The sequence below is a fragment of the Bradysia coprophila genome, unplaced genomic scaffold (genome assembly GCF_014529535.1).
Source record: "Bradysia coprophila strain Holo2 unplaced genomic scaffold, BU_Bcop_v1 contig_358, whole genome shotgun sequence".
In the NCBI taxonomy this organism is placed as follows: Eukaryota; Metazoa; Arthropoda; class Insecta; order Diptera; family Sciaridae; genus Bradysia; species Bradysia coprophila.
The window spans coordinates 5,677,468-5,704,950 of record NW_023503616.1 but is presented as its reverse complement, the minus strand read 5'-3'; the positions used below and the strand labels follow the sequence as shown (position 1 = coordinate 5,704,950).

Here is a 27,483-nt window from a genome sequence, read left to right as displayed (position 1 = left end):
GACCCGATAATAATACTGGTCATATGCTTGCCGTCTGTAACAGGTTAAACAAAATTCGGCTCGTTCTGCTAACCTCCCACGAGTCAAGCTTGGAAGCTAGTTCGTAATGTGCTACTATGTATACGCTAATTCTTCTATGCCTAATATTACAATATGAAATCGGGGAACATGGCCAGCATTCAGCATTCATACTCTTCTGTATATTACACAACCACGAGTGTAACGAGTGTTCATGTAATATGCAGAAGAGTATAACTTATTATTATTAGCAAACGATCAACTTATCGACATAATCCTGTAGGACTTATAAACTTTAGATAAATAATAATCACGTCACGCACATCGCACACTATGACAGAATTAATGTTCGGTATACCCTGAAAAACAGCATTTAATGTTGATATATTCACGCCAACGCAATAAAAACATTAAATTAATAACGCATTAGTAGACCAGTTCAATAATCTACTATTATATCAAACACCTGGCCATTTTTTCATTAAGGCCAGGTTCGGCTCTTTACTATCGCAAAGATGTAAACGAGCATAACCTGGCCTTAACAAAAAAAGTAACAGATTTGGTATATAACCATACCGATAATATGTTGGTCGTCTGCATCTAAAACTGATAGTAGACAGCAAAACGTTTTGGTTGAATAAATTGATTTAATTTCCCAATAAAATAATTATTCATAATTCAATTGTAATAACAACAAGGCACTAAAAGGAAGTCTATGTCTAAATAAATTCACCCGAAATTGGAATGAAATCTAGCAAAATGAAAAATAATAATAAAGAAAATCGTAATACATAAACAACCACGACCCTCTCATCAATGATCTAATACAGTATAGGTAGCTTGTGAGTATTCCATAACGTGATTTTATTAATAATAAATATATTTCCTCAATTCCAACTAATTTCGCTGTGCCGAGTAGATCTATTTATTTTGATTGTTGTTCCGTCGTCGTAGCATTGTCAAACTGGTGTTCGGATCGCTTAAAGAATATGTCTGAGGCTCGAATGTGGGAGGATATTCCAGATGTGGATAATCATTTGAATTCGCTGAATGAGAACCATGTGTGCTTCCTGTTAAAGATGTTTTAGGTGTAACCGGTAAGTGCCGATATTCTTGTGTGGTGTCCGACGGACTTTTAGTCTAAAGAAAAACGAAAAAAAAAACGTTTACAATTTTCACACTTAATTAACAAGTTTTTACTGAACTCAGCCAGCGGGTTTTAAGCTTTTCTTTCAGGGCAGTTGTACATGCCATTTCAACATCAAATGGATCAAATTGTAAAAAAGCAAAACACCTAATGTTATCACCTCTAACAAAAAAGGCTTGAAGACATTTATGTAGCCAAATTATTGTTTTTCAGTTTTTCTACTACATTCATTAAACCTAAAGCTTGTGCAGAATCAGCAACAGCTGAACTTCACCAGCTGATCAACAAACACATTCTCTTTGTATAATATAAATATACAATCAAAACGCATTCTAGACGATGAGTTTACTACAGTCATACGTGATATGTACGCACATAAATGACCTTAACGTATAAAAGAAAATATTGTTCCATATCGGAACACTTGACGATGAAAAATCACTGTGAACATGTATGAAAAATAGAAGGTTAATTTATTGAAGATCTAGGATTCCCGAGAATAGGACCCTTTAAATAATTTGTATGAAACTTCGCATTCAATAAGAGTAAGTTTCACGGGACACAAGTCCCAAATAGAAGTCTTTTATTTCAAATCTCAAACAGTATGTATGCACTGTACAGCTTGCCTTTGAATTGTTTTCGATACAAAGGTATTGTCTTTGTCGTCGAAATTGCATAATGTTATTTTCGCAACAAGTGACGAAAAGTGGGACTTTCCGTTGCTTTTATTGCGAAAAACGTTGTATACAACTCGATGATCAATGCGTTTTTAGGCACACGATGTGCTACGGCCTCGAGTCACAATCTACACATCTAGTGTCTAAAAAAGCATTTATCAGTCGGTTGTATAAATAACTAATGCAACAGGTTACGAAAGTGAATGTTTTTGTCACACGATGTGTTTATCAAACACGTTTCGCTGACTTTGAATCTTAGAGTAATTATACCTAGAGAGGAAGTTTGTACGACGAAATGTGGTCCCAACATCAGTTTGTATAAGATACACATTTCGTATAATTTTACACCAATACATGTATGGGAACGTCCATAAAGGACGTCCGCGATTTTTATGAATTTTTTGATACCCCCTCCCCCCCTGTCACAATATGTCCGATTTACCATACCCCCTCCCCCCCTGAAGGACGTCCACAAAAAATTCGAAATTGATTCAAATCAAAATTTTATTTAATAAAAACACATCTTCCACAAAACACAATTTACACATCTTCCGACCACTCGTTGTACAAGCAAGTTTCGACAGGCATAACAATATTCCCGTTTGTTGTCTCTTCTTGAGGAATATCAAGACCATCCAGGTCTAGATCTTCCTTTCGATGCCATTCAGCGTCTTCCATTTCATCGTCGTAGTTTATAATTGCCAGGGCTTCCCGCGCTCGAACAGCAGCAATACGCTTCGGTCGCAATTTTCTGATTACAGTTTCGTTCTCGCGCTGGTTTTCGTTTTTATTCAAATTTTTCGCATTCTTTCCGTCCTTTTTATGTATTTTTTTGTGTTCCGTTAAGTATTTCGTAGCACTGAAATACTTAGCACAAACGCTACAGGTCCGATTCTGTATTTTCGATTGAACAGAAGGACAAAATGCATCGAAACTTTTGATTTGGAATTCCTTTTTTAAAACACAATTCAGAAAAAGTGGAGCAAATTGATCGACTTTCAGCTTTTCGTAGTGACAAACAGGAAGTTTCAATCCGCCTTCAATGTTGTTCAATGGTAAAGGTGGAGGAATTTTGCCGTTCTTTAATGTCGTGAACAAAGAACTTCGTCTCGGTTTGCAGCAATTCCGATCATCACATTTGACAATTTGAAGTAAATATTGACCGAATTCGATGTGCGTGTCCCACCAGGAGCAATCCCTTACCATCAAGTCTTCTGCCAACTCAGATTCTGTTTCACTTACAAAATGTGCCACAGTCGGATATTTATCGATCATATTTTCACTCCACACCTCAGCTAGAATCTCGCCAGCTTTGGCAAAGTTTTTCATTTCAAGTTCGATGTCAATAGTCTCATTTTGACTATTCAAATGATTTCCGAATTCATCGTGCGGCAACACTAATCCGCATAAATCTCTGCTTAACGGGGCCATCCGTCGCTCGACACGGTTGAAGCAGCTTCGGCCAGGTGCGTTAGTACCAATGAATAGAGCATCCAAGTCACGTTTTATGAAGTGGTGAACTGCTACTGTGATAACTTTCTCGTAACGCGGATTTTCATCCGGCCCTCCATCCGACATGATAATTAACACTGGTATAATACGTTCGCTTTTGATAGTTCAATTTGCCCTCTTAATTAAGAGGGCAAACACACATACCAATACAAATTTCGTATTTGATGTTGGGACCACATATTTTACGTAATTTTGTTCGAAATTTCCTCTCTAGGTATAATTACTCTTAGCTTTGAATGGCTTAAGCATAGTTTGTGTTGACTCAGTTGTTATTATAAAATATAAATTTGGAAATGATGTGGGAAGTTTCCCTTCTTATATTTCATAATCCGTGAAAAAAGGAAACTGACACTTGTCGTGATTGTAGTTATGGAGTGGCGTTTTTCCTCTGTTTGAATTAAAGTCAACCGTTAATGAACGGATAGTCAGTTTTTAAATTCTAGATTTCCACAGAAGTTGAAAGTATTTTTCGAGTTTGTACTCTTGCCTAAATTCCTATTGTCAATTTGTTAATTTAAAAATCTTTTGATCTTTCTCAAAAGAGTCCGGTCGTTACAAAAGAGAAATTAGAAAGAAAGTATGGTATCTTCACTTCCATTTTTTTTTTACAAATATCGGAGATTTTAGCCACATTTTTGTACTTTTTACAGTAAATACAATAAAAATAGACAATCATTCAATATTGAGATGGCTAATGAGTTTATTACCCAAATATTCTGAAACATCGGACGGTACCAATACTCTATCTAGCAAACAAACTCTCAGCTCTCTGTGTCATATTCACACCTTATTTCTTTGTATTCTACAAACACTAATCTACATTTTACCTGACTGCGCTGTAATGTACATGTAAATTCCAAAGGCTACTTAACACTTTCATCACCTTAAAAAAAGTGGTTTGATTGCTAGAGAGGGTATTGACGGTACACATGTTTTTTGGTGCAAAACGAAGCTGATATAGTTGCCGATTGCGCAGAGTGGCCACAGAAGGGATTAAGCGTAATAAAATTTTAATATTTAAGGTAGTTTGTATTGGAATGCAATTGTTTTCAATCGTTGTATTCGTTATGCGTATTTTGAAGAAGTGGGAAGGACAACACATATAGGACCTATATTATAGGTGTACATAGTCCTCAGTACAGCTTCAGCGCTTGAAAGAAAAACATCTCCACCGTATTGTCAAGTATAACTGGAATCTAATCGAATAAAAATGTCTAAGAGATTGTGTATTAAGGATTCAAGGATTGAAAGTGAATTTAATAGTGAATTGGAAATTATGCAAAATGACTCTGAGTGGGAAGTCACGAGTGGCAACGAAAGTGACGACTTTGAATTTGAAAATATTGCGAAGAGACGCAGAATGCAACACAGAGTCGAAAGTGAAGAAATTGATACCGACGAAACAGGACACATCAAATGGCATCCGGGCCAAAAATTGAAGTCATATGAAATTAAGAATGTATTGGGCGAAGGATCATTTGGACGAGTCTTACGAGTTAAGAATGTTAACACCGGTCAACATGCAGCGCTAAAAGTGGTCAAAGACGAGCAGGACAAACGTAAATCGGCGATGGCAGAAATAATCGCTCTTACAGTCATATCATGCAGAGATCCACTGCGCAAGAGTTTTTGCATAAATATGCTTAGCTGGTTTCACTGTGGTGGGCACGTATGTATTGCCTTTCCGCTGTTGGGTTGCAGCGTTTTCGACTTCATCAAAGACAACGACTTCGAACCGTTTTCGATGGAAGAGGTGCGGCATATATCGTTTCAGCTGTGCTCGGCTGTCTTGTTCCTGCACAATAATGGATTGATACATACGGATTTAAAACCAGAAAACATGCTTTTCGTAGATTCGAGCTTCACAACGGTGTTCTGCGAGAAGAGGAATGTGGAATTGAAACGTCTGAAGTGTACGAATATCCGACTCGGTGACTTCGGACAAGTAACCCGTGATAACGATTATCATCAACCATTAATTACAACAGTATATTACCGACCACCAGAGGTAATACTGAGACTGGGTTGGACAAATACGTGTGACATCTGGTCAATTGGCTGTATTCTACTCGAACTGCACATAGGCGATCTGTTATTTCCTGCGGAGGAAAGCGACGAGCAATTGGCGATGATGGAGAAAATAATTGGGAAAATTCCGTCTGAAATGACAAAAGTGTCCAACACATCGTATTTCAAAAATGGAGTATTAAATTGGAACTGGGACGAAGCGGAAAAAGATTCGATCGAGCATTGCAGACCACTGGAAGATTTTCGAATGGATGATTGTGCGGAAGTGGATGATTTATTTGATGTGATTCGCAAAATGCTGGTGCACGAGCCAAGCCATCGGATATTATTAGACGAGGCCTTATCTATGCCATTCTTTGAAACATTGCCAGCATCGAAACGAATGCCGAATAGCCGACCGTGATGGCAACAATTCATAACGTGTAGTGAGTCTATAGATTACGAGCAGAAATTGTGTCTAAGGCTAGAAAAAAATGTGTTTTATTTTCAAATTTTACACCAGAAAGTTTGCCAAGTTTTCTGAGAACTTCATTTAGCATGCATTTTATAACAGTGGAAAGTTTAAAAAAATTTCTGAGAACTTCGTTTCACTCATTTTATAACAGTGGAATAAGACTACGCTAAATAGACTTTTTATCGTTTTTGTGCATAAATTTGTTAAAAATTGAAAAAGGAAGATGTCTCATCGTTCGCCTAAAGAAACACTTTGAAATTGGATTTAAAACTTTGAACAGAAAACAGTGTGTGATCTAAAAACTTAGTATTTTAACTTAATTGCTGTTAATTTACCGATATTTTACGTTTTCGGTCAACTGAATAGTGTTGAAGTAACCTCTATGAGGAAATAACTCGGTCAACAATAAACCAACCAACCTCAATGAGGACATTTAAAATGACATTGTTAGTTATAGGGCATATAATGCATAATTCATTGTCACATAGGAATAAACGAGCTTCTTAATTTTGTACTGTAAAAGTCTTAAAACCTAAAATGAATTTCCTATTTTTGTATAAATGATAAACCTGAATAAATAATTGTCAATTAAATACTAAAACAAATTCTTTTTATTCATTGAAACGTGCAAATCGTTAATGTTAATGAAATAGAAAATATTATTCCGAATTGTGATGAAATTGGTAGATGCTAGCATCCCACAAATTTGCAGCGTCTTACGATGGTTCACTCAATGGATCGATCGACTGAATATATCGACCACCGATATTTTTATTACATTGAGTGAGCGAATAACAACAACCCTTGAAAAAGTTGATTGAATTAATAGTTCGCAATAATTTTCATTTGCGATTTAACTGTTCAATGCTCAACTAATTTAAACTCTCGGTGAACCAAAATCAACCGACTCATTTGAGGTAAGATAGTCCCAGCTTTATACGCAATCAAATAAATTATAGAGGATCAATGCGAGTAAAAAAAAAATAGAAGTCACAAAAGCCTCGATCGATCGAATTCTTACAATACTTTCGTCAATTTCTCAGTTCCCTCAGATTATCTCAGAGTTCCCCTTTTTGAATTTTGAAATAGAGGACATTTTGACATAAAAAAGAGGACAAGAAGAGAACGCCTCTACTATCGAAAAAAGGACGAAAAGTAGATTTCCAACAAAAAAAATTACAACTTTTTCATGCACTGCACCAGGTCTTGTGTAAGTCACACTGGTTTTCATGGTGTAAGTCAAGAATTCTAGTATCTCTGTACAATGAAGATATTCTTAGTGATATCACCCACCGAACATTATACGAATAACGACTATTTTCTGCCCTATCAAATTTTCTTAAATTTATTTGATTTTCTTCCCTGCGAGAATTTGGGTGTCTTTCAAAATGTCAGAAGAATATGAGGCGAAAAAAGAGGACATGTCCTATTAAAAGAGGACGAATAGGAAATCTACTCAGATTTCGATCGATTGAGGTATGTGTGAGAACTTCATTTTACCCGGGAGAAGTAACATTTTTAGGAAAATTTATGTTTAAATTAGCTTATGAAAAGTCTAGATTCACCATGGATAAAATTTATTCCGCTTCAATCCAACAGAGCTCACATAGAGCAATCAACAACGGTTGAAGAAGACAACGATATAGGACGAATTCGAAGGAAAACGTAAACGAATGAACGCTTCTTTATAGGGAATGTGTTCTTAACAAAATTTATTCAGAATGTCTAGTCGACAAATCATGTTTATCAACACAGTGAAGGCATTTTCAAATTATAGAATTTCTTCGCTAAAATGTCCAGTTTTTCTACGACTAGAAATGATGATTGCAGAGAAGTAGAACGATATTTTTCTCTCCCACAAGAAGTTAAAATAGTTAATATAGCAAAAGCATATTTAACTCACCTTAACCGGGTCGAACAGTTCATGGTCCAAGTGTTGCGTCTCTGACGATTCTTTTCTACCAAAAATTGCTCGGTGTAGCCTAGGCGAACCCAATAATTTTTTCTCCTTTGTTGTTTTATTCGATGTAAAAGTAAGTTTCGTAAAGTATGAAGCGCTTCGTTCTGGTGCAGAATTCTTTCGAGTACCATTTTCATTGGACTGCAAACAGTGGAAATCTGGTGAATTGTAGGTGGACGACTTTTTCAGATTCACTTGGTGCCGAGGTTGTGCGCCGTCCACTTCAATGTTATAGACATGAGCGGATTTCTTGTTCATTGGAAGAGTTACTGGCGAGTAAGAAGTAACTGGTTTTAGTGGCATTGGTTTATCATGAGCGGTAGATTTTGGACTCGAACCTGTTAAATCGTTGTCGCTGGATTTGTGCTTGAATGGGAACAGTTTTTCGGTCGCTTTGAAACTGTCCAAAGTTCGTTTAGATTTTTTAAAGCTTCCTGTTCGATTCGATCGATCGTCATCGGATTTTCGTTCATTGTTTATCCAGTTCAGCCCCTTTTTCTTTCCCGAACTTGTTTTATCCTGAAGTGGTTTCGGATCCTCACTATTTGTGATAGCACTTTTCTCGATTGGATCGTTTTCGGAAATGAGTTCATATCCAAATTCTCGTAATTTTTGTCCTTCAGAACTTCTGATCATTTTTATATCACTGTCGGTGGGCTTAAAGCTATGTGAATAGTCAGGAGTTTTCGGAAGACTTCGACTCTGAATTTTATTCGGAGTTGTTTGCTTACAGCTAACACCGCCATTGGAATCATCGTCTTGTTTGAAACTGTTCAAATGATCAGGTCGATGCTGTTTTCTCTTATTGCGGCTGGTTTTCTTTTCAACGCCCAACAAGACACGATTATTGTACATTTCTTGGGCTTCCTCCTCTTGTTTTTGCAACATTAGGTCTTTCAGCGTCATAAAACCCTGAACGTTACTGTGCGCATCCCAACTGTTCGATGGATTCACTTTTGGGTAGGAAAAGTCCAATGTTTTCGTTGTTGGAAAATCAAATTCCAATAAATTCGGATTAGACGCATGAATGTAATTGCATGGCGATACTTTTTGCAATTTACGATTTTCATGATGGGTATGCTCCCTCTGGTATCGATGTAAAGAAGTCGGTTCTGCAGTTGAATGTGTGGGCTGTATTGCTGTGATGGACGCTTTTTTCGGAGCTTCAATCTTGTAACTGGTATCAATTGATGACGACGAGGATAGAACCGGTGGAATGAAATCACTTGTACCCGTTGATGAAATCATTGAATTTGTTCCCAGTTGGAGACCAGCATTACCTGGCACTTTTCGATACGTGCGATATTGTGCAGTGGGTACGGGAACATCACTTGAATTAAGCTTTTCCTTATCTTTCTTGTGCGATGAAAATGGAAGACTGTTTTTGGTAAACTTTCTCAAAGAATTGAATCCCAAATTGTATTTTTCATGTTTGCCGACACTGTGCGATGCATCATCTCCTCCTGATTTTTTTGTGGTTTGTTGACCAGTCAAAGTGTTTGAAACAGATGGCGACTGACTGGTTTTCTGGCTCAATCCGAACTCATCACCAGAGCTTTCAGTTTCTGAAAACAGCTCCTTATCATTACGGTTCGGTGATAAGTTCAACGTTGCTGTGTTTCCCTTCAACGTTGCTTGACGAATGTAATCCATCCATTGATTCAAAGCTTGTTGCGACTCAGCGGCGAAGTAAAATGTTTTAGCTTGATGGTACACTTTGAATGCAAACGGTTTTGAGTGAACTTCAGGCGCGACTGCCACTGTAAATCCCAACAGGAATATCAAACAATCTGCTTTGGACGAATCTTTCGTTTTGAATCCGTATAGCGAGGTGTCGGTTAGAACGAAATACGGCTTAGCCCAATATGTCACTCCATTTTTGTCTTTAGCACGTCGGTACAAGTGACCCTGGATGTCTCCCATTTCTAATGTTTTCAACGATATGTTACGTCGTTTGGCAAGGATCGAATTTTTTTTCTTCAACGTTAGACTTTTCGTCTTGTTTGGGGTCAGCAATTCAGACTCTTCGGCCTCAAGGAAATGTTTTGTAGCTGGAATTTTTTTCGAACTTGCCGTCGAACCAATCGATGAAGTTCTGCTCTCCGCTCGTTCTGGCAAATGTTCCATAACCGAGTGGAAGTTCTCTTTATTCTTTAAGTCGATAACAGTGGCCAATTTCGGTTTGTTATCGTCCATAACATCGTTGGGAGCTATGTTGTTGGCTTTGACGAACATTTGTGTGTTTGTATTGGATATAGGTGACGGTGTTACAGGTGATACATCTATTGGTCGTTTTGGGCGAGTAGGACGTGGAGGGACGGGTGGAGTTTTTTGACCAATTTCCTTCCGAGGCTCTATGGCTGGGGGCACATCTGTTCGAAAGAAATTTAAGTTTTTTTTTGTGAGTGTAGTCATTGCGATAGATTATAGAAGGTTGTTCAATGAATAACCATTGCTGCTGAGGTGTGAGAATATTTTTGAACTTACCAGAGTCTTCATCTGTGTCATCATATATCGGAGTGCTGTGGCTCTTGTCCAACCTTCCTCGTCGAGTGGCACATTTATTCACAACCATTTCGTTAATCGCTTCAAGCAGTCCATTATCCGAAGACATTTTCTGCATCCTACTTATTATCGGTGGCACATTTTCATCACATTTCGGTGGTTCTGTTTTGGTTTTGATCGGAATTAGATCAATATCATCATCGTCAACGTATGGAATCGGTTCAAACACCTCCAAAATGGTGTTGTCCACATTACATGAATATTGACTGTCCTTGTACTCATTGACAATTTGCGCCGAATCAAACCGTACGACCTTACTGATACCGGGCTTGGAAACGTGGTCTTCATCCTTTGGATCAACACTTTCCTCAATATGTGACAATTCTTTAGCAGGCACCTCTGGCATTGATCCCTTCAATCCGGGAAAGTCCGCAAATCTACTGTGAGCCGAATGACCAATACCCAAAATAGTTGTAGGTCTAGTCGCAAGTTCCAATCCGAATCCGAAAGAAACTGACTTGTCACGCAGCTGGCTAATTGATTCTTGGCTATTTTCCCTGTCTCGGTTCTCGTGCCAAAATAGAACGTTATTTTTGAATCCCATCACATGATCACCGCATATTGTATTACGACGCTGAAGCACGGCCCGTGATTTGGGTAAATACAAACGAATTTCTTTCTCGGAAGGCTTTTTCAATTTCGGCTCAAGTATATCGTCAGCATCGTCGAGTATATCGTCATCGAAGGGCTCTTCTTGCTTTTCCGTGACTTGAGTCAGTGGCAATGAAAAGTCTTGGATGTGGAGTAAGTCTGGGCGAGGACTCGGTGATGTGTCCCAACGTAGTGCCTTTTTCTTGCTCGGTAAGCGGTAAGGTTTCATGTAAATCTGTCCATAGATTTTCGTATGCTTGGGACGTTTTTTCAATGTTAAGAGTATGTCTGGTGGTGATTCTTGCAATTGTTGAATGACTTTTTTATACTGCCAGCCAACGACTGTCTGGTAGTTTACTTGAACGATTTCATCACCTTCCTCAATTTTGCCAGATGTGTGCGCCGGTGATTTGTTTTTAATGTCCGTCACACTGGTAACCAGAAAAATTATTTTAAGATTGAAACATTGAATGTGAAGAACGGTTACGAATGCCAAAAGACATCATCAGAATGACTTACACATGAATTCCATTATAGCTAGGCACGATGTTGAAACCGAGTTCCGACTCCTTTTTCTTAATCGTAACAAGATTTAGCATGGCTGGCTGTAGTATCATCGGATCAGATATGTCCTGAATGATGTAATTAGCAAGATTGGCTACTCGTAAGGCAATGCTCTTGATCTAAAAATAAAAGACAAACTCGACATGATTATGGTTTAATGGTTGCAGTCACAGAAACCTACTTGATCAACAGGATTTTCGACAAATCTATCTCTCTGAGCACTCATAGCCATCTCAATGGCATATCGAAACATTTTATTTCTCAATTCCACAAATTGTTGTTTATCTGCAAGGAGACCGCATAACAATTAGGAATTTAGTTAGACACTTTGTCCATCAAATTACCTTGAAACGGTGACCGATCCAACCATCCAATCAACGGTTTAATAGTTGCAATAGTCCTTGTAATGTCGCTCAAGATTTGCGTTTCAATTTTGCTCTTATCAACGAAATGTGCCAACTGATTATTTAAACATTGTGCCGTTGTTGCCACTTGCAGAGCCAAAAATTGTAAATTTTCTTTATCCAAATGATAGTGAAAGTTTCGTAGATGTTCAACCGCCTCTAACACAATCTCTTGATGACCGATCGAATGCATGGACAGTTGTTCCAATTCGTATGGACGTATATTCAAAAGTTGTTGACCTCTCACTTCGTTGTTTGTAAACGATTTGATGTATGTGTACATCGAATTGTCTAGGCCTGTGATTGTAGATTTGCAATTTTGATTAAATTGATCCATTTTACAGAATCTGTACATTACAATGTCTACGTGCATCAATTGCACATCGTTACATTCTAACTCTTTAATCGTACCTTTCAGCCAATCTGTGACCAATTCTGTCGTCCATTCCGCTACGTTTATATACGCCATCACACGCGTAAATAGAATCAGGCTCTTAAATCGTTCATGAAAACGTAAAAACTAATTTTTCTCAGCATCGGAAATGGTTCACACTGTTGCGAAAAATAAACGAAATCACTTCATTGTAAGAAAACGAAAAAAAAGTTTTGTACAAGCAGACATTACGATTTCTCAAATAAACTGACGTTTGTTGGTCACGTGATGAATTCTTGAATGAAATCTACTTTATCCACTTTCTTGATGATGTACTTAAGAACATTTTGAAGAAGAAGTGAATGGAATGTGAACCATTACTTCCACATTTCGAGACTTTCTCAGATAAAAAAAAAACTCACAGTATGAACACTATGAACAAGGTGTAAGAGGTATAATTAGTCAAAATGAGTATTTAAAAAAAAAACTCTGCAAGTGCCACTCTGATCTTAACAAACACTCTCAATCAATATTCCGAAGGAACAAAACTTTATTTTACCTGGAAAACACACTAATTCCAGGGGTGGTGTTATCTAATATGCAATAAATCGTCGAGTGATGTAAAACTATAAAACAAACAAAGCAGAACAGCTTTTTCCTTACCCAATGGTCTCTGACCGCCGTTAGTGCTCGAAGTCGAAACAGAAATCTGGTCTCCTTATTCGCTTCACGCGACCATTGGGTAAGGAAAAGCGGTACTGCTTTATTTGTTTTGTAGTTTTACATCACTTAACGAATTATTGTATATAAGTTTACACCACCAATGGAATTAGAGTGTTTTCCAGGTAAAATAAAGCTTTGTACCTTCGGAATATTGATTGAGTGTAACTCTATGTCTTATATCATATTCAGTACTCATGAAAGAAGACGTAAATTAGTCAATGTTAATGTTACATGCATTTGCATTAAAAAGAGAGACCGGTAAAAAGTCAGCCGCCGCCGGTATTTATTTTTTCCTCATTTTTCGGCGCAAGTAGAGGTAATGGGGAATGAATTTGTTTCACGGAGTACGAGAAAAAAATAAATTTTTATCAAAAAACACAATAGAATTGAGTGAGGAAAACCAACATATTGCATGTGTCCAAAATGAGAACGCATGGTAGGCAACTAATACTTGACTAATGATTCGAAAAATCTGTATAACTTATACAGTATAAGTGATGGTATCTTGTGAAAAATGGACTCACGTGTAAAGTCAACTCCTTCGCTGCGCTCGTATACGTTGATGTTGATAAAAAGAGAAAATTATATTTTGATAATTCTATATCACCAATTAATAACTGTCAGATTTTCAACTTTCTTCTTTATTGACCATGGAAAAGTTTGAAACTAGTGAAGATTTCGAAAAATCTGGCAAAATAAGTTTGAGTTTCGGCTGGTATGTAACTGATTGGAAAATCGAGACTTTTTCGGATACTTTATGTACATTTTGGATTTTGAGAACTTGAAACTAGTGGAACATTGGTGGTCTTTTTACATAAAGTTTAATAGAAAGTCAATTACTTTTTTTTACGTTTGTACGTCCAATTTTTCTGGTAACAGCTATTTGAAATTTGAGTAACAACAAGATGAATTAAAAAATGGTTTCTGAGGTATTAGTTTCACTGAGAATGTCTTGAACCGCTTTTCGTCTAAACAAGAAATTGAATATTTAGGAATGGTCTTCAAATGAAATATTATAAATCTAGAGTGAAACGAAAAAACTTTTCCGAAAAGTAATAACAATTCGCCATATATTCGCCGATTTTTGCGCCGAAATGCGCCGCCGCCGCCGGTTAAAAATTGTATTACGCCGAAGCGAGCCGCCGAAAAAAAAACTTCAGTCGATTCACGCCGCCGCCGATACTCTGAAAAATGTTTACAGCCGCTGCCGAACAAAAGTTGACCGGCGCACACCTCTATTCCCTAAAGTACGTAATTTTGACGAATTATGGCTTCACCATCAGACAACCATCAAAATATCTTCTTCCCCCCATTACAACAAACAACCTTACAACAAACAAATCTATGTTATTTATCAGAAACCTGTCTTTTGAAATTACACAAACACATAACACTGCTCGGACTGCTCACACACCGAGCTACTGTACCTACTATACTTACTTATCTACTGATATTATACCAAACGTCAAATGTACCTATTCAACTTGTTGCATTTTTATTTTTAAAGATACGTGAAGTTTAGCAAACTCTAAAGTTACTTTATTTATCAATTTGATTGACTGTACAATAATAAAACTTTGTCATGGACGATCCACCGTTTATCGGCGATTGGCATTTTGTTAAGAAGCTGGGCTCTGGAGGATTCGGCCTAGTGAAATTGTGGCAGAATAGGAAAACTGGACAAAATATTGGTAAGACGGAATACGGAATTATACATAATCGAGAGCTGTGCAAAGAACGAAAAAAATTCTAAAAATAGTCCACTTCTGGTATTCCGAATGGAGAAATGTTTCCGTAATGTTGTAATTTTTAATTATCGAAATTATGTAGAGCTATAAATAATAAATCAGATGGTGATTATTGATGAATATATAGTGTCATCGCAGTAAAAATAAATTCAAAATTTTCCGCTGATGATTTTCTCTTCTTGATCTTTTTGTTCAATTGTCTTACTCGTTATATGAACACGCAACTGATTTTCAGCAATAAAAAAATGCCAGGTCAGTCCATGTCAAGACAAGGCATCACTTGAAAAATTGAAGGAACGATGGAAGCGAGAGATTCAATATATGACAAATGAAATCAAAAACGAAAATATCGTCCAAGGTTTACTGGTCAAACCTGATTCGTTTTTATTGGAATTAAACAAATCGAGTCAGCTGTCCATGCCAGTACTTGTAAGTTACTTCTGTTAGATATCTAAGTAAAAATGTCAATGGTCAACTAACTATCGCATTTAGGTAATGGAATATTGTGAAGGAGGAGATCTGCGATCAGCCTTAAGCGAACATCACAACACAAGTGGTTTAATAGAATCAGAAGTTCGTAGCGTATTGAAGTGTCTGCTGAGTGCGATATCTTATCTACATCAAATTAAAATAAGTCATCGTGATATTAAGCCAGAAAATTGTGTCATCAAAACCAACCAGCAGGGTGAGAAAATTTACAAGGTTCGTCGAGTATAACAGTGTTTTTATGCAGAAAGAAAAATGGTCGAAATTTTACATTTAATTCCAGTTGACTGACCTGGGCTACGCTCGGCAAATCGACAGGCAAAGCTTGGTAGCCTCGTTAGTTGGAACTATAGAATATGTTGCTCCCGAACTGCTTATCACCGATAAGTACAGTAATTCCGTTGATTATTGGTCTTTCGGTATAATTGCTTTCGAAGTTATTGCCGGCGTTCGACCATTTGTACCACATATGCCCTTGGCTCAATGGTAAAATATTTTGTTTCATTTTAGAGGTTTGTCTTAGGATGACACATTTTTGAGTTCATACAAACCTTGTATTACAAGGAATATATTGTTTCGGTGTGTACATCACTAGCAACAGCTGGTGAACATTGTAATGTTTGTTTTATCTTGCTATTCTCTTTATATACGAGATTGGTGACGGCACAGGTAACAAACTATAAATGCAATGATATTGAAGTAGACACCAGCTGAAAGAAAACCAGCTGTTGCTCGATGTGCCCACCGAAAATATTGACTCTCTGTAAACAATTGTCACAGCCACCTTTTGATTTAACTGATTATTACGTGTGATGATACAATCGCCCCGATAAATTCATTTCATTCAATTGACTCAATGTGTCATTGCACAACATTAAATAGCAAAATAATATCACTAACATGACTCATTGTGAACTGTTACAGGATGCCGACCGTGAAGAAAAAGAAATCCGAACACATTTGCGTCACGGAAAACATTGACGGCATCGAGTACTTGAGTACAATTTTCCCCGAAAATCAAATATCATCGTGCTTCAAGGTTCACATGGAAAATTGGCTTAAGTTGGCTTTGGAATGGAATCCGAAACAACGAGGACACGTTTTCGAAACACCTGCAACCAAATCGGTGTCATTTGCCGATATGAGTAACACTTTGCCGCCGATTTCGATTCTGAAAATATTTACGATGCTGGACGAAGTGCTGACCAAAAAAATTCTAACCGTCTTCTGTCTGTACACGTATCAGAGCTACAGTTACGACATTGATGAGACGACTACCATGAACGATTTACTCGATTTGATCGAGAAAAGCACATCGATACCGAAAGACAAAATTCGATTGACGATTCCAGTGGAAAATCATCATGTTGAGCATATCGATGAGAAGACTCGGCCAATCGATTTGTATTTCGATAAATATTTCGATAAACCAATGCTGTTTGTGGGATGCAGCGGTATGTTGATGAAGAGTGATAATCTCGTTGGAATGCCCGACTTGGTCGAAATGGTGTTTAATGATTATAAAACCAAATTGAGGCCGCACATCTTAAAGAGATTCGTCTACAACGTATTCTATTTCATCCGAAACGAACAGAAAAAATATGTGACTGCACTCGACGGATTCTACAATTATTCGCTGCAGTTGAATCACCAAATCGAGCTGTACGAAGTCAATATTAACAAGATGCTAAAGCTGGCGTATGGACTTAGTGGTGCGGTTAGGCTAATTGATCGGATGCTGACAACATTGAAAGGAAACGATGATAAATCGCTTCAAGTGCATGAAGCACAGGTGCGTCTCGGAGATCAATGCCAAAAGCTTCAAATCAACATTGGTGTGTTGATCGGCGCGTGTGAGAAAATCGTGAAGCGTTATCGTTCGGTTCATCGTCGAAGCAGAGATTCTCTGAACCATCCGTTGTTGGAGAAGGGATTCCAGAACGTGGATTATTTCCAGATCGCTGAATTGAGCAAAAAGTATCAGATTATTAGGGAGCAGTTTGCTACTAAAATCTATACGGAAAGTCAACAAACGGACATCTTTAAATGCGCATACAATTGCTTGAAAAAGCGGGATCAGTTATTGAGGGCTGAGCAATTCTTGGAGTGGCAGAGGTAAATCTTATTTTAGAAAATGGGACACTGCGAGCTGATTAATTTTTTTACATTTTATATTGAATGCAACAGACAAACGGGCAATGTGAGCATCGAAATGGAAGAAATTAAAAAGACAGTGAAATCTGCAACATCGCAAGGTGAAAAGTACGACAGTGAACTGAATAAAATCAACGACGATATTTTGGAGTACATTCAATCGCAGCAATATCAAAGCAACAATGGACCCGATTTGATCCCAGACATTGAGAATATTCTTGATAAAAAGATTGTACCGTCGGTCGATCAAAAGTTTCACATTGGACAGCCGGTTAGCTGGAACATGAATGGAAGTAGTTTGAAATTCACATCATGTTTGGCCAATGGTAATGATGATTGTGATACCACGTCAATTATTGAAGACAATGAACATCTCAGGCAGAGGTGAATTTGTATTTTGTTGAAATATTGGGACTTTTTTTTGCTCATTTAGTTGGTCTCTTTCGTTTCAGATTTGCCGATGTAGTCAATCAAATCAACAGTGAATTGAAAACTGACTCGGAAAATTAATTTATCTTATAATGCAATAATGGAATAATGTGACTTACACAACGTAATGGACTTAATCCTAGGACTTAGCTTTATGTTAAAAAAATTTATTATCCGAAAATCCAATTTGTTTTCGATTGGTGAACAGATGGAAACTTTAAAATGCAACTAACTGGATGGATGATGTATTTAAGACATCAGACCAACTACGCAAAAGCGCTCCTTGGATGCTGAAAGCAATTTTTATATTCTTGACTAAGAGCTCAAAAGCGTGCCCGGATTGAAACATTTTTCATACTCTTCATCATTGATTGTTTTCAAGCTTTAGCAGGCCTCAGCAGGTTTAAGCTTCACCTTAGTCAGCTTTCATGGTAGTGGAATCGCGTTGGTTTCAAAATGAAGGTTCAGGGTTCAGGGTTCAGGGTGCTTCACAAATAATTAAATTTTTAAATTTCTTTCGACATTTGGCACGAAGGTCTTCTAAGCTGCCTTAAATATACACTAAGTCAATAAAGCAACACGGTCCTACTAATGCTCAAAAACTGCCCTTTCATCTTAAATAATGTAACAATTTGTCATGGGTTTCAATCCGGGGGCGATGATATTCAAAAGTTAATGAGCTTGTCGAATAAACAGAAAGTTTTTTTTTCGGCTTGTAAATCAAAAGTTTTCAAAAAGTAATGAGTCGATAATTAAATCATTAGAAACATTAGATACACTCTGTACGTGTTCTTTCAGTGCAATATATTTCTAAAAACTCCAATCGAGTTGATATAGCGAAGCATTTATATACTACTACGTGATGTAACATGAGATACAATTTGAAACGTTTCCCTCTGCGGGCATGGAAATAATAATTTCTTCCCGGTAACCGAATAAAACATTTCCCGATAAGCAAAAACTAAAAACTGACTTCCAGGTTCATACATTTCTTGGTGCTTTTTTTGACGCAGGCTCAATTTCCCGATATAGAAATCTCTTGCGAAAATATTTCCCGGTAACTAAGATACCAGGATACCATACTATTTCCATGCCCGACTTGATTTTTATTTTTTATGTGAAGTGACGAAGACATACTACACGTGGATTAATGGTAGACATTAGAGGGATTGCTGAAACAAATTTCGGTACGAGATGGATTGTAAATTGAAAATTACAGTAACAATTTGTCCATATGTTGGTACAGAAAGAAGATGTCTCAATTTTGTGATCGCTTTATGCAAAGCGTTTTGCGCAATTCTTCCAAAGCTCTGCGATCTGCTTTATATATTTTCATATATTCGTAATAGTTAACCAAAGAGTGTGGCTCGGAAAGTGATGACTAACCCTTGTGATTGATATGCTACTTTTTACTTATACTTTAATTTTGTTGAAGACATAATACCACAGCGTTTCTTTTATATCGAAATTTTTAATAAAATTTTCAAATTCAAATAAATTAACAAATGACTACCTTACTTATGCATTCACTTCTCCGTTTTCCACGTCGATATATACTCCATCAAATCTCTCAATCCCTCGAATTCTGTTCGACTAGTGGGAGGTCCATCTTTGGATAATTTCGGTAGTAAGGATCCCATTTTAAGGCGAAATTCTTTCATCTAAAACGATAGGTACAAAAATCATGAGGTGACAAAAACACTCCTGTCAATCGTTACATTTGTTGCTCCTGACAGCTTCCAAACGCCGTAACTGAATGTGAATGTTCCTACAACTGCACACAAAGTACCCCATCCAAGGGCTCGCATTGCCAGACTAGATCCTGCGTCCAATAGTCGTACATTTTCGATTACACCTTTCTCTACCAAAACTTGTTCCTGTCGTTTCGAGGCTGCTAGTGTCTTGCCAAATCCGGCAATAGCTGCTACTCCAGCTACCGAAGCAAGAAAAATACCCGCTGAAGAAAACAATAGATATAGTTGGTGATAAAATGAGTAACTACGATTTGAGAATGGTACCTCTGACACGAAATTTCTTTTCTTCATCGCTGATTCCATTCAACTTTGCGTCAGTCATTTATTAAGATCAATAAGTGTTGTAAATTACGTCCATTCAGTTTCAGTTTTAAGTTTTTAATATCACTGTTTTTGATACAGTTCGAAAAATTGACAGAATTGACGTTACTTTCGAAGAACATGTTATTGGGAAATACCATAGATGGCACTCATAACTTTGATTGCATTAGCGCCAAATTATAAACTGTTTTTGAAAAGTCGTTGATGTCCTTACAAATTTCACTGACAAATGTTCGCAGAACAAAACATACGTCGAAGAATGCCTCCAAATAAATTTCTAAAAATCCAAAACTGAATTCTAGACTTTTAGAAATTTATTTGGAGGCTTTCCACGACTATTTGTCAAAATTTGTGTGTCACCCGCCTTCATGGGTGTCTTAACCTGTTCTTTCAGAACCTTGCAAAATATCGCTAACACATTCATGGTACTATAACGTGAACACTGTGCCTCCACACTGCGATGACAGATTCGAAATTTTTCTTTTGTCCTAATGCCAAAGAAGAAAAGAAAAATTTGGCGTCGTTGTGCGTAGGCACAGTTATCTTCGCTTTTGGTACATACCAAAGGGCCCAGCAAAAATATCAACTAGTATGTATCACTGATTGTTGCATAAAAAATAGTTCAAAAATTAAAACATCGTCTGACAATGACGAAAAAAATATTAGATGATTACTGGCTAGCGTTCTCTTATACAGCAAAACGTAAAATAAAACTTTAAAAAAATATATTTTTTGTGCCTTAGGATCATAATTCGATATTTTTGGTCACTACACCTGCGATCGAAAAGATTCGACCAAAGCACTGCTTATACAACTAGATGATAAATTCTTTTTTAGGAACTTTCAAAACTACCAAAACCGTCACATTCACTCACCAAATTTAGTACCAAAAGAGCAACATTCTCCCCTACTCTTTTCTCTCAATTTTCATTCCTGCTTGTCATTTTCGATCCTATCTTTATTTTTTCTCACATGTGTCAAGTGGTTGTATGCACGCAATAGTTATTTGTGTATCTGTTTTGGACGATTGTTTTTAGGCAATTTCGCGAGTTGTAGCACGAACGAAGTGAGAGCTACATGCGAAAGTGCCTAAAATCAATCGTCCAAAATAGATACTCAAAAAATTTTTCATGTTAGGGGTCGAAAACCCGAGAAAAATCTCAAAACTCCCTCATTTTCGGCCCCGACACATGAAAATATATTTTTCATGTGTCGGGGCCGAAAATGAGGGAGTTTCGAGATTTTTCGACCCCTTACATGAATGTTTTTTTGAGTATCTGTTTTGGACGATTGATTTTAGGCACTTACTCGCGAAATTAACTATTTTTAAGACTTTTGTGACTGTTCAATTCGTACGGATTGTTTCCGCCTGCTACAATATGTTGCGGAACACAATTTAATTTGCTATTTTACATGTTTACATGCTTTTTGGCAATTATTTACATTAAATCAACAACATTTTGACGTATGTACCTTTAATGTCGCCTATGATGTCGTCTATGATGTCCTCTTTTAATGTGCATTTAAAATATGACAGCAAAAATGTCTGACGCAAAACAGTGTGTGTTCAGTTGGATTTTGTTGTTATGTTTTGTTCGGAATGTGACTTTGGTACTCCAGGAAGAAAAATAGTATACATACCACGGACCAAAAAGGTGTGTTTTAGACCACGATGGTGAAAACGTCCTTGGTCTCAGCTCCGCTTCGCGTCGCTCCATACCTGGGTCTAAAACACACCTTTTTGATCCTGGTATGTAACATACTACACTCGGTTGTATAAATAACTATTTCGGCCGCAATCGAGTGTACCAAGTAAAAGTGAAATTGTTGCTAGAGTGATTTCTTTTTTATTGTTTGTGTGTTCCATCTCATTATGATCTTTACGGCACAAAAAACGTCGTTTGTAATTCGTGATGAAAGCGGATTTTTTCAGGACACGTCGTAAGCTTGTCCTAACGACTAGTCCTGAAAAATGCCACTTTTCATCACTTATAATAAAAAATACTATTCCGTCATACACTATGTTGTGGCGATACGATTGCCGTTTATGAAAGGATGGTCAACCAACGATCATTTACTTTATCTAGTGTGAAAAGCAGACATTCTGTTTTTAGAAACAGAAGCATTTTAAATAAATTTTGTCTCAATGATTAGTTAAAAAAGAAAAGGAACTCGATGATATCAATCCAACTGTTAGCAAGAATTTTAATATTAAGTTTGAGCGGGTAAGTTCGTTCAGTCTATTATGGGCATTTGAGATACGATCTCAACTGGTTCCATTAATGAGCATGAAAATTATATATTTGACTGAGTCTCTGCCGCTGAAGAAATGTGCTTGAGCATCATCTAAAGTAGCCTTAAAGTGATAAGCACACCCGCTATCGCTATCATGCACATTTTTCTTATTATGTTGGGATTTTTCCTCGATTTAGTGGTCTTATCAAATGTAAACAAATTTGAGATTGATCATAAACCTGACTCTGACAAAATGCAAATTTGAATATTGAACACAACTACACCAAACGAAGGGTTCTGGAATCACTGCAAATTTTGACTAATGGAACTATGAATTTCAGAAGAGATACAGATATTATCAGAATAGTATGTATACAATAGGGAATGCATTTACCGTCGATTTTGAAAAACCGGGAAACGGGAAAAACGGTAAATGAGAAAAAATTTCCCGGGAAATTTCCCGGGAAATGAATAGTACATTCTGTACTCGTTTAGACATTTTTTTGGATGAGTTGGGAGTTTGTAACTTGCACCGATGACAAATGCTTTTATCCTACCCCTACTAAGTGGCTTATTGTGCTCGCGAAGCCCTTCAGAAATGAGTTTACCGTTCCTTTATTTGCATTTTTCAGGATGATAAAGAATTTCATATCTACATATTTCAACAGAAATATCGAAAATCGATCGTGTGAACTAGTTTCAAAATTTCTGTTGGACAGTGTAAAGATTGAATTTTTTACTATGCTGAGCGAGATGCTGAGAAAGGAAATAAATGAAAGGTAAGCTCCTTATTGAACTGTTTTCATGAATTTTTGACGGACGTTGCTTCAATTGGTTTCTTAAAGATGTAGTAACACGATCTTCTAAACTTCGAATTCTGTAGACTTTCTAAAGAACATCAATTTCAGAGTTGCAAACTTAAGAGGCACCAGCACTTTGCTGAAAAGCCTACATTAAGGCGATTTTTAAATACTGGATTTTAGTTTACTTTTGATGATATCTTTCCACCAGAATCCTTTTTCAAAAATGTACGACCGCAATTCCGAACACGAATGTGTTAGCTTTCAACAGAAAATAGATTTGGTTGTAGCAGTTTGACCAACTCTGAGAACAATGAGTAGTTTCCGAAAATTTCGTTTAATTGCTCACTTTTCTCAGAGCTGGTAAAACGACTACAACCAAAACTAATTTTGATTTAAAGCTAACACATTCGTGGTCGGAATTGCGGTCGTACATTTTTCAAAAATGATTCTGATGAAAAGATATCATCAAAAATGGAATACGAGGCACACAAATTTAGGCTACAATTTTAGCTAAGTACCGGTGCCTCTTAAGGCTAAGTACAATCGACAATTATGCTGCATTTTCTTTTGTTTGGACTGTGGTGAAAATTCAATTACAATAGAAGTTACAGCATGATTGTCCAGCTCAGCAACGCAAAATAAACTGATCCTTTTTTCTCAGTCTAGGGCTGATCTTGAGGTGCAATTTACGATGAAAATGTGATGAAAATGTTCACAACGAGTTCAAATCAGATGTAATGCTGTAATGCAACGAGAAGAATAATTCAATTCAAGGTATTATTGCAAAGGAAAAATGTAAAAATCATTCAATTTTTGAAGGTCGGTTAACCGGTAAATGAAAAAAAAAAAAACCCGGGAAATGGTAAACCGGTTAACCGGTTTTTCCCGGTTACATTCCCTAGTATACAACTTTCCAGTTCCAGCAGTAGAAGTGCCATCCACATGATTAGAACTTTTTTTTGGTCGCTTTTCGGAAATATCGTGCAATTTGATCGAAGCATATTTTTATTGGTCATTTGAAATTTAGTTACAAAAACGGTTTAAGAATGAATTTGACAAGTTTTCGAACAGCCGAGATTCAAGCCACATCCGATCCGAATGATTGATGGCTCTACAGAATCATTAGACTCTCCTGACAATTTGTGGAACATTTTTCGAACTTCAAAAAGCCTCCAAATTTTCAAACATGCTATGCGTGTACGATTGCATGCATTGTCTGTTTTTATTCACACCAAGAAATCATGACTTAGTCAATATGCCGACAGTCTGAAATCGATTTATTGGCATTGAACGTGATACTTAACATAAATCTAAAATAGTAAATTACTCTTCAAAATACTCCCAAGGGTTCAAAACATAATTGCTATGTACAGTAAATAATAATACATTTTACTATATACCAGGGGAAGTAATTTGATATTTGGTATCCAGATGAGTAAAAGTGTCCGAGAGCCTTAGCCCGAGGTACGTTTACTCATCACACTAACTTTCGATTTTATTTCTTGTCTCGTGTTTCATTTATATTATCTACAGGTTTCTCTTTAATGAGCAACACAACGCACTGTAATGCGAACTGGCTCAGATGCATGAAAGGCGTTCTTTTCACCTTTTTCAGCAGGACGTACCATTCTGTAATTCAACATTGACTATATACGCCATTTTGCGGCTTATTTAAAAGACCATTTTTATTGTTTAGCTTTTTTTATCCAATCTTCGAGTTATTTTGTTCTCTTTTTTACGTTAGTTTACCACGCTTCTTTTTTGGTTTTATTTGCCAGTTAAATTCCATTTCGGTATGGTTTTTCCGTATATACTCAAATGTACAAATCTCTTTCCTGTTGCTGTCAAATTTGTTTAATCGTTCAGATTCGGTCTAAGACGAAGCACATTTAAATTAACAGGTGAAAAGACGAAGAGATTCTTAATTGACGGATATAGAGTTTTCGATGATGAACACAGGTTTATATTACATTTTCATTGCACCGCAACATATACAACATACATATATGTACATATTACACAACAGAAATTAAACGATGTATTGGATTGGATTATATGGTTTTTACAAAGACATTTTCGAGACCATCATTCCTTCGTCGACAGAAAATCAATTAAAAAACTTTCGGTGGATATTAAAGGAAATTGTAAAATAATTTGCCATTTATGTTGGTTGACTTCGATGGTGGTTTCAAGAATGGCCGTAGATATGGATATTTTTTTTCGAACAAAAGAACATACTGTTAAACAGTGAGTTGAATTACATACATTAGTATAGTTGTTTCTCATCAACACTCAAAACCAAACTTATTTTCAAAATGTTTATCCGTAATTGTTGTGAATTTTTTTTGTCGAACTTTGATGACATGGCTTCAAATCGAATGTCTTCAATAGCATTTTGGCTTAGGTACCAGTCATTATAAAATGATCGTTAAGTTTATTATCGGTTTTATTTTAAACGTTATGTCAGTGCTTCTGAACTTGGTTTAAAAAATTTGAAGTGAAAATGAAAATAAATTTATTCCGTAATCTGGCCAATAATAGTTTATCGTTTATCGAGCGGAGAAAATAGGAAATTCTATCAAAAGCATAGTTTACGTCAGAGCGAAGTTAGGACCTTAACTCTCTCGTTAAACAAATAATTATTTCTACGCCCGGGAAAGAAAAAGCTGAACTTTTCTCACTAGAAAGGCCATTTTCAACAAAACACCATTTTTCCGTGGCCTTTCAAGTGGAGAACAGTTCTTTTGCTACCGCACAAAGCATTTTCAGCGAATGATAGGTTAATGACATTAAAATTCGTTTCCGTTTCAAATTTGGAGAAAAATAAAAAGTTTAAGAAAATTATCCGCGCAGGGCTAAAGTGAGCACCTCAACCATTTCAGCATAAAGTAGTTCCCGCTTAGAACATACAGTCGATTAAAAAAGCATGACTCAAGCGTTCTTACGTAACAGCCTCATCTGAACTACACGAATACAACTAACAGATCAATGAAAGAAAGCTCTAAGAAAGCTCCAATTCTTCTCTTTTGCCATTTGAAACAACATTAAAAAAAAAGTAATCAGCAGGAGCAGATCCAGCTTTGGCCCTTACCCAGGCGGATAGCCGAAAAAAAATTGACTTGCGGTATAAGGTGTTTCTTTTAAGTTACAAAGACGATAGATTAATCCTCGCCTAGTAATCATAGTGAAAGAATCAATTTTTTATATTCCTGTATAGGGAATTCCGAGGAGATACAACGAGAGGTTTTAACTCGGTTCTAAACTGTTTCCTCATTCCCTGCCTGGGTCGGATGTTGTAATTTAAGAAGGTGACTTTTTTAACCTTTTCTTTAATGTCAATAGATCATTGTCATGTGCATATATTGACATATCAAATGCACATGACAGTGATCTATTTTTTCCATTTTTGCAAATTCACGAATTGTTACGAACAGATTTTCAAAAATTCTCTTCATTGTACAAATAATAATAGTTTTGCTCTCCTTTACATATGCAATTTTTGTCGTATTAAATAATCTGTATGAAAAATAACTAAAGTGACTTTAGTGGATAACTTAACCACGTAGGTCCTTTCACTGTAATTTTATAGAAAAGTTGGAGATTTAACATTATGGAAATTTCAAAAACTATGCAAAGAATTAGTTTTTAATTTTCCGTAATTAGGCTTGAAAGTACTCCGTGTGAGAGACAAAATTGAACTTCTTCAATTTTTTCTTTGTTTACATGACGACTCTCACATGGAGTACTTTTTGTTGAGTGAAACCATACTTAAACGTAAACTTCATACAAAGTAAGAAGTATAAAGGAATTATCAGGCCTAATGTCAGAAATATTTCACGAAATTTCACCAAATTTCACTAAAATTTACTGAATTTTGTACGCAAAATTTTGTGAAATTTAGTTAAAAATCTAAGAAAATGGGACGGTACTATTTCAAAGCTGATATAAATTTCAGAAAAATTTGCATTCAGTAGGACGAATGAACAGATTTAATTTTTTGTGTGATTCACGATTTCGTTACTTTCATCTGTTTTCATAAACACCCAAATTCCAATCACTTTCCTCTTTGATCTTCCATACTGCAAGCATACGTCCATTGTCCACATATCCATCAAAAGCGTCAATAAGTTACACAATACACATATTATAACTAGTCCAGCATTCTTGGAACACACCCCATAAACGGAAAATGTGATGGAATTTATAATCTATTGTTTGAATGCAGAACGATATCTTATGTAGCTTGTAGCATTTAAGTAAATAGATAAGATCTTCAAGGAAATGTAGCTGTTATAGTCTCACTGACTTAATTTTATCAGCTGTTGATGGTAATAAAGATGACTTACCTTGAATGGAATTTAGGAACACTACAAAAATTAGCCGAATTCGAAAATAATTGGAATAGTTTTTTGCCATCGTTTTCATCAGAATCGGAAAAAAAGTTATACCGTTGAAGGCGCAGATGCAACATAGCCGTGAACAAACTCCATACATCTACCATTTACTATTCAAATAAAATAGTAAATTATAAATTTAT

General features: G+C 36.5%; 3 protein-coding genes across 4 annotated transcripts; 1 reads left to right on the top strand and 2 right to left on the bottom strand.

Annotated features, from left to right (window-relative positions):
* Window positions 1-630: 630 nt before the first annotated feature.
* On the bottom strand, window positions 631-12,562 carry LOC119081403. Of its 2 annotated transcripts, XM_037190297.1 has the most exons (8): window positions 12,332-12,562; window positions 11,861-12,217; window positions 11,698-11,801; window positions 11,472-11,635; window positions 10,284-11,383; window positions 8,135-10,168; window positions 7,740-8,065; window positions 631-1,158 (listed from the first exon to the last, which is right to left on the bottom strand). In XM_037190297.1, exons 1-8 carry the CDS (start codon window positions 12,387-12,389, stop codon window positions 940-942), a joined length of 4,362 nt encoding a protein of 1,453 aa, XP_037046192.1. In that variant the 5' UTR covers window positions 12,390-12,562; the 3' UTR covers window positions 631-939. The 2 variants fall into 2 exon arrangements, with proteins under 2 accessions (XP_037046192.1, XP_037046190.1); XM_037190295.1 differs by having other exon boundaries at window positions 7,740-10,168.
* A 1,839-nt stretch (window positions 12,563-14,401) lies between these two features.
* Window positions 14,402-17,992, top strand: LOC119081411 (inhibitor of nuclear factor kappa-B kinase subunit beta). Its single transcript, XM_037190308.1, has 7 exons — window positions 14,402-14,707; window positions 15,000-15,193; window positions 15,257-15,466; window positions 15,534-15,736; window positions 16,175-17,365; window positions 17,438-17,788; window positions 17,857-17,992. Exons 1-7 carry the CDS (start codon window positions 14,599-14,601, stop codon window positions 17,912-17,914), a joined length of 2,316 nt encoding a protein of 771 aa, XP_037046203.1. The 5' UTR covers window positions 14,402-14,598; the 3' UTR covers window positions 17,915-17,992.
* Window positions 17,993-19,284: 1,292 nt separating this feature from the next.
* LOC119081499 (transmembrane protein 242) lies at window positions 19,285-20,009 on the bottom strand. The gene is made up of 3 exons (XM_037190505.1): window positions 19,852-20,009; window positions 19,552-19,790; window positions 19,285-19,494 (listed from the first exon to the last, which is right to left on the bottom strand). The coding sequence occupies exons 1-3, from the start codon at window positions 19,907-19,909 to the stop codon at window positions 19,360-19,362; spliced, it is 432 nt and encodes a 143-aa protein (XP_037046400.1). The 5' UTR covers window positions 19,910-20,009; the 3' UTR covers window positions 19,285-19,359.
* Between the last annotated feature and the right edge of the window lie 7,474 nt (window positions 20,010-27,483).

Excerpts from the sequence above, each read along its gene's own strand:
- LOC119081403 (XM_037190295.1), bottom strand. The coding sequence starts at position 12,389 with ATGGCGTATATAAACGTAGCGGAATGGACGACAGAATTGGTCACAGAT. Across the intron at positions 11,636-11,697 it reads TCGAAAATCCTGTTGATCAA|ATCAAGAGCATTGCCTTACG; the intron begins GTAGGTTTCTGT and ends TTTTATTTTTAG. Across the intron at positions 10,169-10,283 it reads TGACACAGATGAAGACTCTG|ATGTGCCCCCAGCCATAGAG; the intron begins GTAAGTTCAAAA and ends TCTTTCGAACAG.
- LOC119081411 (XM_037190308.1), top strand. The coding sequence starts at position 14,599 with ATGGACGATCCACCGTTTATCGGCGATTGGCATTTTGTTAAGAAGCTG. Across the intron at positions 14,708-14,999 it reads GAAAACTGGACAAAATATTG|CAATAAAAAAATGCCAGGTC; the intron begins GTAAGACGGAAT and ends ACTGATTTTCAG. Across the intron at positions 15,737-16,174 it reads CATATGCCCTTGGCTCAATG|GATGCCGACCGTGAAGAAAA; the intron begins GTAAAATATTTT and ends GAACTGTTACAG.
- LOC119081499 (XM_037190505.1), bottom strand. The coding sequence starts at position 19,909 with ATGACTGACGCAAAGTTGAATGGAATCAGCGATGAAGAAAAGAAATTT. Across the intron at positions 19,791-19,851 it reads AAAGAAATTTCGTGTCAGAG|CGGGTATTTTTCTTGCTTCG; the intron begins GTACCATTCTCA and ends TGTTTTCTTCAG. Across the intron at positions 19,495-19,551 it reads AGCTGTCAGGAGCAACAAAT|ATGAAAGAATTTCGCCTTAA; the intron begins GTAACGATTGAC and ends CTATCGTTTTAG.